Below are 16,984 nucleotides of genomic sequence, written 5' to 3'. Positions count from 1 at the left end.
AAAAATATTAAAGATCCATACCTGTCCATGAATAGGGGACACAGATCCAGGGGACACAGTGCGAGTAAAAGCTGACTTTTTCTGCCATGATGTATTAACAGTTAGGTTTGAAAAAGATACATTTTGATAATCAGTCACTGATGCTGGCTGATTTGAAGAAAGTGATCTGTAAATATAAAACTTTTATAAGTATACTTAATTGTTTAGAATCTAATGAAGCACTACCAATGTATCAATTTGTAATATAATATACTAGAGGCCCGGTGCACGAAATTTGTGCACTGGGGGAGGGGTGTCCCTCAGCCCAGCCTGCACCCTCTCCAATCTGGGACATCCCTCTCACAATCCGGGACTGCTGGCTCCCAACCGCTCGCCTGCCTGCCTGCCTGATTGCCCCTAACTGCTTCTGCCTGCCAGCCTGATCACACCCTAACCACTCCCCTGCCAGCCTGATAGATGCCTAACTGCTCCCCTGCCAGCCTGATCGCCCCCAACTGCCCTCCTCTGTCGGCATGGTTGTCCCCAACTGCCCTCCCCTGCAGGCCTGGTCCCCACCCAACTGCCCTTCCCTTCCGGCCTGGTCGCCCCTAACTGCCCTCCCCTGCAGGCCCAGTCACCCTCAACTGCCCTCCCCTGCAGGCCTAGTCCCCTACAACTGCCCTCCCCTGCCGGCCATCTTGTGGTGGACATCTTGTGACCACATGGGGGCGGCCATCTTGTGTGAGGGTGTGATGGTCAATTTGCATATCACCGCTTTATTATATAGGATATAGGATAATGTTTAAACACAATTTGTGGAAAGAAGAATTCATGAACAAACTAATGACCTATGTTTTAATTACCAAGTTTCAGTATTAACATTAGAACAGGAGGTACTCTTGAAGAGTCCAGTACAGATTATAAAACAATTAAGTCACAGGCTGACATAAATACATACTGGGCATTCACTCATTTGCAGAGCTATATAAACTCCACTGTTAGCTAAAAACTTACTCAGAGCCCTTGCTGGTTTGGCTCAGTGGATAGAGTGTCTGCCTATGGACTGAAGGGTCCCGGGTTTGATCCCAGTCAAGGGCACATGCCTGGGTTGTGGGCTTGAGCCTCAGTAAGGGTCATGCATGGGCAGCCGATCAATGATTCTGTCATCATTGATGTCTGTCTCTCTCTCTCTCTCTCTCTCTCTCTCTCTCTCTCTCCCTTCCTTTCTGAAATCAATAAAAATATGTTTAAAAACAAAACAAAACAAAAAAAACTTACTCAGAAGTTGAGGTAGCAGATAAAGATACTGTGGGAGGAAGTATGGCCTTTTTAGGAGACACAGATTTTTCACTTGATGGCATTTTTTCTACATAGTTGCATGGAAACCAGCCAAACTTTCCTTGGAAACTACCATAAAGCCAACCAGGTTCTCCTGTGGTTTTTTCATCAACCTATGGAAACGAAAAGAAGGGTTAACAGTGGTTAGAAAGCCACACGTTTACAGTGGAAAGGGATGCAGACTTTGAACACAACCACTGTGACATTGCTAGAGTCAAGCTGATAGCCGAGATGTCTACTAAGTGGCTAAGGGGTGGGCAGTGTATGCAGCACAGATATGCTGGACACTGATGATTCACATCCCACCCGAGACGGAACACGACGTCATCATGCTGCTCAGAATGGCATGCTATTTAAAACTTATGAATTATTTTATTTCTGCAATTTTCTATTTAATATTTTCAGACTGTGATTGATCAAGGGTAACTGAAATCACAGAAAGTGAAACTGCAGATAAAAAAGATATTATATTTAAAAAAAAAGATATTATATTGTATTCACTTCATGAGATAAAAAGACTTTGTTCCTACCTGTATTATATCCCCAGAATTAAAACTCATCTCATCATGGCTCCTTGCTTCAAAGGGATATAAAGCTCTATAATTCACCAACTCACTAGCTGGCTCACCTAAAGAGAAGATAATTGTCATTATTTGCTACTTTCATGTATACATTTTGCTATGACTCAATAAAGAACACATAAAAGAAGAAGAGAAAACTGAGACTCAAACTGTATGATGAAAATCCATTTGTATAGTCTTGTTAGGATTTAAATATCTTGAATAGTCCTGGAATCACTATAAAAGCAAACAAGGATGTTCATCTTAAGTAAAGTTGGAGGCAGTAAAACAAAGAGATAACTTGCAGGTGTACCATGCGCAGGGATCTAAGGGAGTGTTGGTGGCTGAGCCATGCAAAGTGGAAGCAGCAAGTGGCTTATTAGTTTGATCTGTGAAGTCAGAATATAACAGGGAAAAAGAGCACAAAAAGGGAGGTCACAAATGAGAAGATTAGCAAGTAACCAGGGTTGACTAAAGGAACATCTATATATTTACAGTATGGCTCTAAAAGAAAAACCATAGAAGGGCTCACAAATACACTAGACTTGATAAGATTAAGATATTTTACTTTGGTCATTTGTAGAATAAATGTTTTAGCTTATAAAATTTTCAACACATTGTATTATCAAGGATTTAATGATCTATACATTCAAAAGAGATATAATAATAAAAAATATTTTAGGAATGGTATATAAAAAACAAAGTAATGTTCTAAAAAATTTTAATGTGCAAAAACTTAAAATTTTATTGTTTCATTAAAATAAACAGTTTAGGTCTAGCTGATTTGGCTCAGTGGAAAGAGCATTGGCCTGAGGACTGAAGAGTCCCAGGTTCGATTCTGGCCAAGGGCACATGCCTGGGTTGCAGGTTCAATCCCCAGTAGGGGACCTGCTGGAGGCAGCCAATCAATGATTCTCATCATTGATATTTCTCTCTCTCTCCCCTTCTCCCTTTCTCTCTGAAATCAATAAAGAAATAAAAAAAAATAAAAATAAACAGTTTAGTTACACTAGCTGAAAAAAATATTTGAAACTGTTTACTTAGATTATGAAAACCACATCATGGTCTGTTTATAGTGATGACTTACCTTCTTTTCTCAATGTTGTTTTAAGATTTCTACCCTCAGTCTTTTTTTTCTTTAATATATTTTTTAATTGATTTCAGAGAGGAAGGGAGAAGGAGAGATAGAAACATCAATGATGACAGAGAATCACTTTTTGGCTACCTCCTGTAACCACCTACTGGGGATCAATCCCGAAACCCAGGCATGTGCCCTGATCAGGAATTGAACTGCAACCTCCGGGTTCATGGGTCGACGCTTAACCAACTGAGACATATCTGCTGGGCTACCTTCAGTTTGTTTAAATAAGTCTACACAGTTCTCATCCAAGTTTAATTTAGAAAAGAACTTTTTTTTCTGATTCTAAGATAATTATCTGTTTTAATTTTCTTTTTGCCTTTCATCAGAATCTTTCTTTTTTCTTTTGTTGCTCTGTCTCAGAAAAATCAAATCTTATTTTTATCCGTATCCTTACATCGTTTCTCCTCAGTTTTCTTTTCCTCTTCTTGAACTTTTTCTTGGGTCTTTTCTTCCTGGAGCCGCTTTTGTTTTTCTTCTTCCTCCTTTCTAAGATTTTCTCTCCATAAGTTTTCTTTTCCTTGCTTTGCTTTCCTTCACATAAAAGAGAAAGAGTTTGCACAATGTCCTAATTTTTTAAAAACAAAATAAAAATAAAATAGATCGTGCTCTTGACAAACTGAAGAAATATTACATCTATTTAGATGTAAGATAATATATACTTAAGTATCTCTATATATAAAAGCCTAAGCGACTATTATGACTGAAACGACCGGTCGACCAGCCACTATGATGTGCACTGACCACCAGGGGGCAGACGTTCAACACAGGAGCTGCCCCCTGGTGGTCAGTGAGCTCCCACAGCCAACCTCCCACAGTCCCTCCCCCCATCCTGCAGGTCCCGGCTGGCCCGGCCCTGATCAGGACTAGGCAAGGCGCCCTGATAGGCACTGATTGCTGGCCAGGCCTAGGGACCCCACCCGTGCATGAATTTCTTGCACTGGGCCTCTAGTGCTCTTACATGGTAATTATATATTTGTTATAGCAAAGAGATATGAGTAGCTATATCTATTTTTTTTTTTGTCAGATGGGCAAAAAATATTTTTTGGTGTGCTGCAGAATTTTAGTATTTAGTTTATATGTGCCATGAGATGAAAAGCTGAAAATCACTGCTCTAAGTGAATGGTTCTATGTTTCAGACACCACACTGTCCTACTTTTCTTTGCTATAAATGGAGGCAACTGATAAATCTCAGTGGTACAAAGAGAACTGCACAACATGAAATTCTACACTCAGTCTCTACAAAACTAAGTATTTTTTTTTTTCATCTTTCAGGTCTGATTTCAAAGCCCATATTTTTCACTAATGAAACAAAAAATTGGTTACTTTAAATTTAGTTCCTAAAAGAAGAACTGAATTTCTAAAATTTAGAATTTAACTAGTATCTTAGGACAATTCTTTTATTTATCCTTTATTCCCCTTCAATTTTTGTAGTCAAACTAGAGGTATAGATAACAAAATTAGAATTCTTAGATTAATATCTTAAATAATAAAAGGTTAATATGCAAATCAACCGAACAGTGGAACGACTGGTCACTATGATGTGCACTGACCACCAGGGAGCAGACGCTCAACGCAGGAGCCGGGCTCACAGGCTCATGGCTCGCCACAGCGGCAGCAGGGGACCCCTCTCCCGCCTCTGCAGCAGCACTAAGGATGTCCGGGGAGCGGGCCTAAGCCATCAGCTGGACATCCCCCAAGGGCTCCTGGACTGCGAGAGGGCGCAGGCAAGGCTGAGGGAAGTGCCTTTCCCCCCTACCCCCTCCAGTGCCCGAATCTCATGCACTGGGCCTCTAGTAGTATAATAACTTTATCAGCTATATTACCTTACAGCCTCATCTTCTTGTTTCTTTTTTTGTATTAGCTCTGACCTTTTTCTTTCTATTTCCTTTAACTTGTTATGTTTGATCTTATGAAGCTGTTCAAGAGCTAACTGCTGTGTATTGTAGCTTTTTCTCAGTTCCTAAGGAGAAAAGAAAATAAGTCAATTAGGCCACTGATTTAAATATTTTTTTATATAATGAGTCATTTTCATTAAAAGACAAAAATCTTAAAGCAAGATAAACTAAAGTAAAAATATTAACAGTTTAAAAACATCTAAATGATTAAAAACATAACTGAATACAATATATATTTAAGCCATGTAGCCACTGAGGACAAATACCTGTTAAAAATCATCTACTTTTGTATTAATTCATTTCTAAGGAACACAGAGTCTTTACAAACCAATTCTTTGATTTGAGAATTCATTTTTAATATAAAAGCAATGCATTAAAACTTCTTAAAACAATGTGCTTGTTATAACATCTTAAGAGGAGTTTCATTCAGCCAATTTTTTACATAGTAGTCTAATCGAGTATATCTAGTACATAGCTTATTTAAGTTTTTATTCAAAATCCAAAGGACTACTGTTCCTGATCTCCAAATTAGTTATCCTACTGTCACCTGTATAAATTAAAATCTCACCTTGCCTTTACTCCAGAACCTTGGGAGCACAGGTTAAGAAGAACCTAACCCACTAAAGATTCTACTGATAGGTCTTTCCCTCTAAGGAAAAGTACCCCCCAATCATTATCCAAAGTCAACAGTGGTGACTTTCCAACACACTAAAGATATTTTGAAGATTCATGATAATCCCTTCCCTAATAAGAACAACAAAATATGTGGACAGCACATATATGTGCTCTCATTGAATCCTCATAAAACTCTACAAAGAAGGAAGAGCTGATATTGTCAGCTTACTTTTATAGAAAAAGAAAGCTAAGTTTGAAGATTAAATGACAAATAGTTACACAACTAGCAAATGACATGGATGAGACCAGAACTAATTTCTTTAGATTCCTAGGCCAGTACTTTTCTCATTGTTCCTCCCTGCTAAAGATAAAATATTGTGTGAATTTCCTTAATGGAATAATGGCCTATCAAATGTCTCATCTTTTGGCTTTGCTATTTGTCTTAGTGTGATTTGAGCAAAGGAGTAAAAATTATCACTGATCTTCTATATGTCTATTACAGAATCCAATAAAACAATTTCTTAAGATACTTTATTTATTTATTTATTTATTTACTAGAGGCCCGGTGCACGGATTCGTGCACTGGTGGGGTGGTCCCTTGGCATAGCCTGCGGGGATCGGGCCGGAAACTGGCAGTCCAACACCACCTGCCACTCCTGCTCATCCTGGCCCCGCAGCACCTGCCACCACCACTGCTTGACAGGCTCACTGCTACTCCACTGCGGTCTTGGGCTGCAGTGGCCAGCTGTGAGCCCTGCGTCTAACACTGGTCCGTCAGCTGAGTGGCAGCTCTTGCGTTGACCGTCTGCCCCTTGGTGGTCAGTGTGTGTCAGAGCAACTGGTTGATCAGTCACTTAGGCTTTTATATATATAGATTTATTTTCCTCACCAGAGGATATTTTTTCCCATTGATTTTTAGAGAGTTGAAGGGAGAGGGAGAGACAGAGAGAAACACGGACATGAGAGAAACGTATCGATTGGTTGACTCTCGCATGCCCGGGAGCCTGCAGCTGAGGTACGTGCCCTTAACTGGAATTGAACCCGGGACCCTTCAGTTTGCAGGCCATCGCTCTATCCACTGCGCAAAGCTGGCTAGGGCTTTAAAGATACTTTTAATATTACTCATGTTTCACCATAAGTAGCCTAACGGAGTGATCAGATGCTCTACTATCCCGAAGGGTCATAGAGCTAGAACTAAGTGTCTATCTTCTTTCAAGACCATTGGGACCAATTCCATCTCACCTGCCAACTAACCTTGTCATTCTTTACTACCTGAATTCTCTGCTTTTAATGCTGCTTTTCCCTTGATCTGACCCAATCCCCCAACCTTCCTCTCCTCAGATCCCTTCAATGCCCTAGAACTTCCTCTTAGTGGTCAGGAAACTCCCACAAGCCACATATCTTCTCTGAATGGAAAGTCCCTTACCTCCTTGCCTTTCTGGCTGATCCCTTAGGATAATGCCTTTCTTCTAGTTCTTTCTCAGTTGATTATCACGTATTCCATAAAATTAGGGCCAGGTGGTAACTTTAGTATTTTTCCTTGCTCTTTGTTGTCACTTACAGAGTATTATTTCTCCTCATTCTTACAAACTATATTTTTCTGAGGCTTGTACCATCTAGCAATACCACCCTTCCCTTCCTCTTATTGTTAGGTATTGATCACCTGGTCACTGATCCACAATGACTCATCTTTACCATTCTCCAAGTCTTTGACATCCACATAGATGACCAAATCAAAACCTCAACTCTCAGGTTGATATCCTCAACAATGATCTTTTACTCCATCTAATCCATTATTCACATTATAACCTACATCTTGTCAACATCAGAAACAGAACTACCATTGATCAAATATCCCATTCTTCAAACAACTTCTTATTCCTTGAGTTTTTCTTATATCTGGTACATCCATTTCAACAGTTTTCCAAACTCATTTAGACCTCCATTCTGTTGACCCCATCATGCTCTCTTTTTTCATCAGCACCTCTACTTCTCACATCCATTCATGTCCAGTCCATATTTCAGAGCTCTTTATAATAATTATTGTGTCACAGGGTTCTAACTCCCCTGTCCCTTCCTCTTTGGCCATTTCTATTAAAACCTCAAACCTGCATAAACCTAAGGACTTATTTCATCAGCCTTCTCAGTGCTTACACCCAAGCAGCTGAAATTGGTGGAGAAAAATGATACAATTAGACATGCTGTTTTCAATTTAAATTCACGATCACCAACTTCAAACGGGCATTCAACATTGCTCAGCACACCTACTGTTTTCCTCTACTAAGCTTGTACCCTCCACTCCAGAGATGTCTACTTCTCTGCCCTGAAACTTCCTAATCTTCCTTCCATCCATTCTGTGCAAGACCAGCTAATAAGCTTGCCTCATTAAACCATCAGACTATAACTCCCTCTTCTTTCCATTTCAAAATCAATAAAACTTCCTGCATCTGCACCCATCTTCTTCTAATCTAGTTTGAGTTACTCCATGTTCTCAATTGCCCAGGAAGATTCCATATAATAGTCCAACTTACTTCTAATTTTAAGTCTTGAAGCTGTAAACTTCCTATTCTCCACCAACAAATCTAACTTCACACCCATCTTTTTCCCATGTGATTTTTTATTTGATTTGTACTTCTCTTTTATTTTATTTATTGTCTAAAGGTTTACATATGTCTCCTTTTTGCCCGCTTGACTCCCCACACCCAGCCATTCCCACCCCGGGCAAGCTCCCACCGCCCCAGTGTGTGTGTCCATTGGTTATGCTAATATGCATACATACAAGTCCTTTGGTTGCTGTCTAACCTCCCCTCCCACTCCTGCCATTTGTCTCTGAATCTATTCTTGTTCATCAAATTATGTTGATCATTATATCCCACATAAGAATGAGATCATGTGATATTTATCTTTCTCTAACTGGCTTATTTCGCTTAGCATAATGCTCTCCGGTTCCATCCATGCTGTTGCAAATGGTAAAAGTTCCTTCTTTTTTATAGCGGCATAGTATTCCATTGTGTAGAAGTACCATAGTTTTTAAATACACTCATCTGCTGATGGGCACTTAGGCTGTTTCCAAATCTTAGCTATGGTGAATTGTGCTGCTATGAACATATGGGTGCATATATCCTTTCTGATTGTGTTTCTGGTTTCTTGGGATATAGTCCTAGAAATGGGATCACTGGATCAGATGGGAGTTCCATTTTTAGTTTTTTGAGGAAACTCATACTGTCTTCCACAGTGGCTGCACCAGTCTGCATTCCCACCAGCAGTGCACAAGGGTTCCTTTTTCTCCACATCCTCGCCAGCACTTGTCGTTTGTTGATGACAGCCATTCTGACAGGTGTGAGATGGTACCTCATTGTTGTTTTGATTTGCATCTCTTGGATGATTAGTGACTTTGAGCATGTTTTCATATGTCTCTCGGCCTTCTGTATGCCCTCTTTCGAAAAGCGTCTACTTAGGTCCTTTGCCCATTTTTTGATTGGATCGTTTATCATCCTTTTGTTAAATTGTATTCCCCCAGGTGTTATACTGGAAGTATTCTTTTTATTTAATCCTTTAAATTCTGGATTATCTTAATCTGCTTCCCTAGGGACTTTATCAACCGCCATTTTATATATTCAATGTCACTCAATCTCTCTCTTTCCTCCTTCCTCCCTTCCTCTTTTTTAAAACATATATTTTTATTGATTTCAGAAAGAAAGGAAGAGAGAGATAGAAACATCAATGATGAAAGAGAATCACTGACTGGCTGCCTCCTGCATGCCCTTCTGGGGAATTGAGTCTGCAGCCCGAGTATGTGCCCTGACCGGGAATTGAACTTTGACCTTCTGGTTCATGGGTCAATGCTCAACCACTGAGCCACTCTGGCTGGGTCCTTCCTCTCTCGTTATCATCTCCTTCAAATCTGTCTTTCTTCCTCCATTCCTTTTGCATTTAAAAAATAGCCTTTACTTAAAAGAATAAATTACATGGAGTCAGAAGTGTTCCTAAAATGTGAAATACTAGTACATGGTTCTCTGCTGTTTTTTGACTAATTTCATTGTGCTTTTTTTCTCATAAACTCTACATAGTAACCCTAAATGCTGCATATTTCTGACTGAGAACATTTAAAACCATTCATTCATTCAACATGTACTTATTGCCACCCACAATCTTCCATGCACTAGGTGCTGGTAATTTGACAATGAAATGAGTCAATCATCATTAAGACATTGAGTTGGATATGGTTGCCTAACCATCATCTCCATCCTTTTGTCTTATCCCTTTACTATGTAGCCATATGCCTCACAGAAAGCTGATACAACCTCCAAGGCTGGTCCTAATTTTTCTTTTTTCTCCCCCAGCTTTACTGAGGTATAACTGACAACAATTTATATATTTTATACACTGTGAAATGATCACCACAATCAATCTCATTAAAATAGCAATCTCCTCACATACATAGTTCTCTCTCTCCTCAGTGTTAAGAACTTTAAGATCTATCCTCTTAGGAAATTTCAATGAAACAAAACAGTATTGTTAACTACAGTCACCCTGCTATACATTAGATCCCAGAACTTACTCATCTTACATAACCAAACTTTGTACCCTTTATCCTTCAAGTCTTTCTTCCAAAGACCAAAATTTTCCTTTGACTTCATGCTCTGTTCACTCTCCTCTTAAAAGTTGCTCACACTCAACCCTTCCTCAACTCCCACTCCTGATCTGTTGCAATCCTGCTTCTGCTAGTCACTCAACTGAAATGGCACTTTCAGAAAGATCTTCAAAGGTCTCCTTGTTGACAATTCCATGGGTCTTTTTCATTACTATGTTAACTGATTGCTCTGTATCACTTTACCATGATGATTACAGAGGGACTCTATTCTTGCTTTCGTGACACCACGGCCAGTCTCCTGACCACTCTGACAGTATAGGTCTCATCCCCTTTTAGTTTTCTAATTGCCCCTGGTGAAAGTTTGAATAAGCAGTGAAAGGCTAGAAGGCAGGAAGCAGAATGAAAAAAGCAAAACAAGAGGTAAGAATAATCTGCTGGCCTGTGGAGAATTAAATGTTATGTGAAAGAATTATAATCCACAAGTCATCATTAAACCCATTTTACAGACAAAGATATTTAAGTTTTAATTTTTGTGTAATTTGTAGCAAAAGTTCTAAAATCAGATAATTTGGCCATTTTGCTATAACCACAAAGGAAAAGCTGATGCTGTCGTTCCAATTTGCCCTATTTTTGCTTAGGTAACAAATGAGCTCTATTTATCACATCCCTGTCTTGGCTGTGCATATGCAAACTACTGCCTACAGCCATCCATTTTAGTCCACGGTTGAATGCAGTCAAAATCTACTATGGTTAGCACATGGTACAGTTGAAGCACCTTTCTTTTAAGCTACAGTAAGTCCTCACTTAACATCGTCAATAGGTTCTTCAACTTTTAAGTGAAACAACGAACGTATAGAAAAACCAATTTTACCATAGGCTAATTGTTATAAACAAGAGTTAAGTTTCTATGGCATCTCATCAATGTTATAACAAAATGACATTGAATAAAATATTATTTGAGGACATGCTGTATATTAAAACAGGAATTCATTGAGTATTTTAAATACCCATATGCTATATATGACAAAGTGAGCTCTTTATTTATACATGTGATTTAAACATTTTTATCTTAAGTGCAAGCATGTCTAAACATGAAGCCTGGTAACTAGATGTAACTAAAGCTGCCCCTGCATTATTGGTTAAAATTATTCCATAAAGCGGTATTAGAAAGCAGCAACCCATTATATGTATGATATAACCTAGTCCTAAATTTCAGAAAGTAAAAGTTTTATTTTAAACAGTTATTTTCAGTGATATGGGTAAATGACTTAATCTCACACTCCTTTAGCTTTCCTTTTAATTCAATCAGTGATCATCCAATCAGCTAACCCAGCTCACAGGGATGGTGTAAAGGAACCCGGTGATATTTCCAAGTGTCTGGGCTCCTTATGAGAAAGGCAATCATATTGATTTCTGGCATTAGACTCAAACAGGCAGTTAGATAGCAGAAGGATATTCAAGCAAGCAGGAGAAAAAGGGTCTATATAGTATATGTTATTTCAAACAAAGATATTCAGATAAATGCAAAAAATAGGCTAGTTTAAAAAAAAAGAAAACAGTAAAGTAACTCAAAGCAAGGAAGCTAGATATTAGAAAATAACCTTAAGTAAGAGGAAGAGGTTGTTGAGACAGCTGAGCAGAGACAAAAGGCACTGAAGAACAGAGTCATCCATACTCCCACACTGCAAGATAAGGCAGATAAAAAGCCAATTAAACTATGTACAGATTTAAAAAATAATGTAGGGAAGTTAAGTTGGCTGGCTTGTCTGTACATCAATGACGAATTATTTGGTTAAATTTTTTTTCTAAATATATACATGTGTGAAATGTATTATTAATACGCACCTCAAATTTCTCTTCCTTAACTGAACCCACATCACCTCTTTTCTCTATTTGTTTATTCTAGAGTTTGTGTCATGTTATTCTAAATAGTCAGCAAGATAAAAGTCACATAGCTGCCTTTGTGAAAAACTATGTAATACTTTATGCTCTGAAAACTTTATGCTCAGTTAGAAAAGGAAAACTTTATGTTCAGTTAGAAAGGAATAACTCCCACATTTGAATGATGTGCCATCAGTCTGGTTTTTAGCTTTTCATGTCTTCTTTCATAGGAATAGTTTTCGTATACAACTAATTCTTCACAGAATGACAGGCATATAATATATAATTTGGACTTCTGCACTGCAGCAAATAATGAATCATGAACTTATTTTCATGCAAAGTTTATAGTGCCAGAGTATGCTTTAGATTTCACTGATTATTACATTCTTTCACAAAGGTTAAGTAAATTAAATTGTAACAAAGAAACAAGAAAAGAATTTAGTGTGTTAGAAGAGCTTCTACCAGGACTATTATAAATTTTCCATATTCCTGATTTTAGAATTATGCCCAACATCATGCTGGCTGAGATCCGTTCTTTGATACTGACAAAGGCAATTATTCTTAAAATGTGTAAATGCCAATAAAAACAGTCATCAAAAACTGAAAACTATAGTAAATGATGGTTAGTTACATGACACAATGTTTACATCTACAAAGAACATGTAAAACAATCTTGCAATTCTAGTACAGCTCAAATTATAAAATAAATTATGAAAATGTACTATCTATAAAAATAATTTCACATATTCATTCTATTAGATCAAAATAAGGAAGGTAAGAAGGCAGCTAACTAAAAATGAACGTAATAGAATATAATAAATACCTTTAGTTGACTGTTAAATGAATCCATTTCTGATAGCTTAGATGCAGTTTCTTTTTCCAGTGCATCTAACTGTTCTTTAAGTCTTTGGCATAATTCTTCCTTTTCTAATGATTTTTTATGAAGTAGACTGATTCCTAAATCTGAAATACAGACATCAGACAGTTTACATTTGGTAGAAATTCCTATTTCTTTACAAGTAATTGGCATTTGCTGTCTGGTCAAATTGGTCTAACTAGAGAAAGACAAAAAATGTACATGTATAATGTGGATCAGCTGAAGAGATAAAAACTCAGTGGTCATTACCCCCTTTCAAATCAGATCCTGGGAAGCTCTTCATATAGAAATGTGTAAGAAGTGGTTCTGTACTCAAACAGTACAGAACTTGAAGTGGTGCTCCACTTGGGGTAAGGCTTTTCACTAACCTGATCCTCAGGCTCTCTTTCTATACAATGGGAATCATATGTCTGATCTCATTTATGAGGTGATGGATATAAAGCCATTAGTATAGAGTCTGGCCCACAGTAAATACTCAATTAACAGCAGCTACTGTCAAAGTAGCTTTCTATATATTCTTCGTGCTTCCAAGAACAGGGGAATAATCATAGCAAGGACTCAATTAATATTACAAACTGGATTATTTAGTAATGTTTCCAAGGAAGTAAGAACAGAGGGCTTCCTTTTAGATAATGCTTTCTTACAGAGTCAGGCAGGGATGGAGAAATTAGATAGAAATATATAATGCAACCCTAGCCGGTTTGGCTCAGTGGATAGAGCGTCAGCCTGGGAAATGAAAGGTCCCAGGTTTGATTCCAGTCAAGGGCACATGCCCGGGTTGTGGGCTCGATCCCCAGTGGGGGACTTGCATGAGTCAGCCGATCCATGATTCTCTCTCATCATGGATGTTTCTATCTCTCTCTCCCTCTTCCTTCCTCTCTGAAATCAATAAAAATGGTTTTTTTAAAAATATATATAATGCAGATTACATTACAATAAATTAAAATAGCAATCTTACTATCTATTTACATACATATTTAAACTTTATTATATTTTTAAAGTATAAACATCTAGTATAAAACTATAAAATATTTTTAAAAGCTAGTGTAAAATAAAGCACTTTCAGAAAGGCACTTTACTCTTTTACATTAAAGAGTAAAAAAACTCCCCTTTATCTCAACTCCCAGCTTATTCCCTTCTTAGGCATTTACATTTAAATATGTGCATAATCAATATTTATTTCCAAAGGATTTTAATGGGATCATATTGTCTACATTGCTCAACAATTTGCTTTAAATTTAGTAAACATCTCCTACAAAACAGTTCTTTACAATTCATGCAGGAATATGGCCAAAATGTATGGTCTTGTGTTAGAGCCAAACCTAGATCTTGTTTAATTGTACTCTGGCATTTTATTTGATTAATATTTGAAATATGTAAATAAAAATCTTATCAAGATAGGAAGACATACCACAATTATTACTTATTTTTATTAATATAATGTTCTAACATCTGTGATATTTTTCACATTAATCTGAAATTTTTAACTGCAGACAAAAAATGTTATTTATAACAGAATAATGCTATCTTAAAAAGTAACAGAATATACTGATACAGTCAGTCATTCAGAAAAGAATAAAAGGCAAAACAAACCTTAGAGACTTACCAGGTGTGTTACCAAGCTGTATGTTTTTAATTCTTTCATTTAATAATTGCTTCTCAGGTACCAAATAGATAAGCTTATTTTGATATTCCTTATAAAAAGAAAAAGTAGTGCTTGATTAAAACTGTAATACCCACACTTTTTTTGCAAACTTCAAAACATGATTTAATCACTCTCAAAACTTAGTATAGGAATAATATGTAGTTGTAAACTGCTCACAACTTATGAATAAACTAGAATGAGTACACATGACTGAAAATACAATTATTTAGCCCCAGCCAGTTTTGTTCAGCAGATAGAACATCAGCCCTCAGATTGAAGGGTTGTGGGTTTGATTCCAGTCAACGTACTTTGGTTGCAGGCTTGTGTGTGAGAGGCAATCAATTGAGCAACCAATTGATATGTGTTTCCTTCTCTCTGTGTCTCCCCCTCCCTTCCACTTTCTCTGAAAATCATTGGAGAAAATATCCTCAGGTGAGGATTAACAAATAAACAAACAAAAAATACAAATGTTTAAACATAAATCCATTTATGAATGGCTGGCTGAAATTAAAAGGTGTGAAGAAAGCCATTGTTAATGGGGTACAACTGGAGCCTTAAACTTTTCAGCACAATGATGGATGGCAGTGGGCCCAGGCGAAGAGGTGCCTTTGGTATCCACTACGTGGAATGTGTAAGCAGGCCATGACACTCCAGAATAAATAAGTGTATATCAAAGAGGGACTAATAACTCTGGGATAACTAAGGAAGCAGGTTAAAATCAGATGGGAAATGTTATTGAGTCTTTGCCTATATCCACAGTGACAAAGTGAAAAAACAGCTGATTAACTGCTAGTCCATATAGGAAGGGAAATTTGCTAAGAGGACTCTAGAGATACAGAATGCTTTCAGAGTCCCTATTCTGCAAACTATGGCAACTGAACTAGATCCTAATGCACAAGTACAGGATAGAATTACCAAGTCCCTGGGGGACATAGTCAACATTCTTCCACAATTCTGAAAAGTATAATGTTAAGTCAAAACTTCCTAAAGTAGTAGCAATAACCTTAGTTTAAGATATATGAACTTAAAACACAAAATGATAAATGTCCATTTATGTATAGTTATTAAGCAGACCTTAACCAGATGTCTACCAGAGTTTTAGGTGGTCACTGAACTTCCTGGTATTATACAAAAGATTGTGTATATTCACTTCCTTCTGGGAAGGTGGTCTATCAGAGACTTGAAGGGGTTCTTGATACCAAAAATCAAAACCACTCTACTAGGAAGAATTATTAATTACGGTTCATGCTTAAGGACAATTCAGCAGCAAAGGACTTACCTGAAGTTCTTGCTGGAGCTGCTTGATTTCCATAATTTCCAGGTCACATTGCTTATCCAGAACCTCCAGCTCAGTCTTTTGAGTTTGTTTTCTGAGTCGGACATCTTGAAGTCTGCCTGAGATCTGCTGATGTTTGCCATTCTACAGGAAGAGCATACAAATATAAGATAACATAAAATGCTAATAGAAAATGTTATCAGGAAAATATTCTACTTAAATTTTTAAATGTCATTTATACTCAGTCTAAGATAAATGTTTAAAACCAAGTGGAGTATGTATTTGAGTTCTATCTTTTGACTCAAGAGAACTGTTAGCAGGAAATGCACCATTTTCAGAGTGCAAGAGCCCATATATTAGGATGAGAAAGTACAAATATAACACACTAAGTTTCTTCTGAGTTCAGCATTGAAGCACTAATTTATAACATTAAAATAGAGACAAGCTTAAAGAATAACAAGGAATAAATTTTGCATGCAGCATTAGCATCACCTTCTTTGAGCTTATTTCTAACCTCATTGCTGCCATCTAATGTCCTCTAATCAGACAATGTCCAGGAGGGCCTTTCTGGCTACAATTTAATTTATTCTCTTCCTATAACAATATTCCTCTCCCTGTTCTTTCTGAGAAGCAGAAAAGAAGTAGAGAGCAGAGATTTCCAATGGAAGCTAAGAAGAGGGTTGAGGTGTTATGGGCTGAACTGTGTCCACCCCAATTCATGTTATAGCCTAACCCCCAGGACCTCAGAATGTGACTGTATTTGGAGAAAGGAACTTTAACGAGCCAATTAAGGGGTAAGTGAGGTCATATGAGTGGGCTAAGACCATCTGATTGGTGTCCTTATAAGAAGAGAAAATTTGGACACAAAAGAGATACCAGAAATGCAGAAGCAGAGGAAAGACCATCTGCGGACTCAGTAAGAAGGCGGTTATCTGCAAGTAGAGAGGCCTCAAAGGAAACCAAACCTGCTAATACCTTCATTTTAGACCTATAGCCTCCAGAACAGTGAGAAAATACATTTGTTGTTTAAGCCACTGGTTTGTGGTATTTTGTTATGGCAGCCTTAGCAAACTAATACAGTAGGATGTGGAAAAAGATCATGAATAATCAAAATTTCCTATTTGAGAAGTATACACAAAAGGGGATACATGCTGTGTTCATCCTAGAGCTTTTGTTATCTTCA

At 37.6% G+C, this 16,984-nt stretch overlaps 1 protein-coding gene across 2 annotated transcripts in view; it reads right to left on the bottom strand.

Moving 5' to 3' along the window:
- ITSN2 (intersectin 2) overlaps positions 1-16,984 on the bottom strand; it is a 104,927-nt gene that overhangs the window by 46,131 nt on the left and 41,812 nt on the right. Inside the window, exons 14-22 of one of the 2 annotated variants that reach the window (XM_014546677.1) lie at positions 15,805-15,945; positions 14,487-14,574; positions 12,827-12,966; positions 11,724-11,804; positions 4,842-4,978; positions 3,413-3,549; positions 1,848-1,945; positions 1,258-1,430; positions 22-166 (exon numbers count right to left, since the gene is read on the bottom strand). In XM_014546677.1, the coding sequence (XP_014402163.1) occupies positions 22-166; positions 1,258-1,430; positions 1,848-1,945; positions 3,413-3,549; positions 4,842-4,978; positions 11,724-11,804; positions 12,827-12,966; positions 14,487-14,574; positions 15,805-15,945 (1,140 nt within the window). The remainder of the gene's footprint in view (positions 1-21; positions 167-1,257; positions 1,431-1,847; positions 1,946-3,412; positions 3,550-4,841; positions 4,979-11,723; positions 11,805-12,826; positions 12,967-14,486; positions 14,575-15,804; positions 15,946-16,984) is intronic. The other variant, XM_014546678.1, reaches the window with a different exon arrangement.

This window comes from Myotis brandtii, unplaced genomic scaffold (assembly GCF_000412655.1).
Source record: "Myotis brandtii unplaced genomic scaffold, ASM41265v1 scaffold454, whole genome shotgun sequence".
NCBI lineage: Eukaryota > Metazoa > Chordata > Mammalia > Chiroptera > Vespertilionidae > Myotis > Myotis brandtii.
Note: the sequence above shows the minus strand (reverse complement) of the source record. Positions and strands in the feature narration are given on the sequence as shown.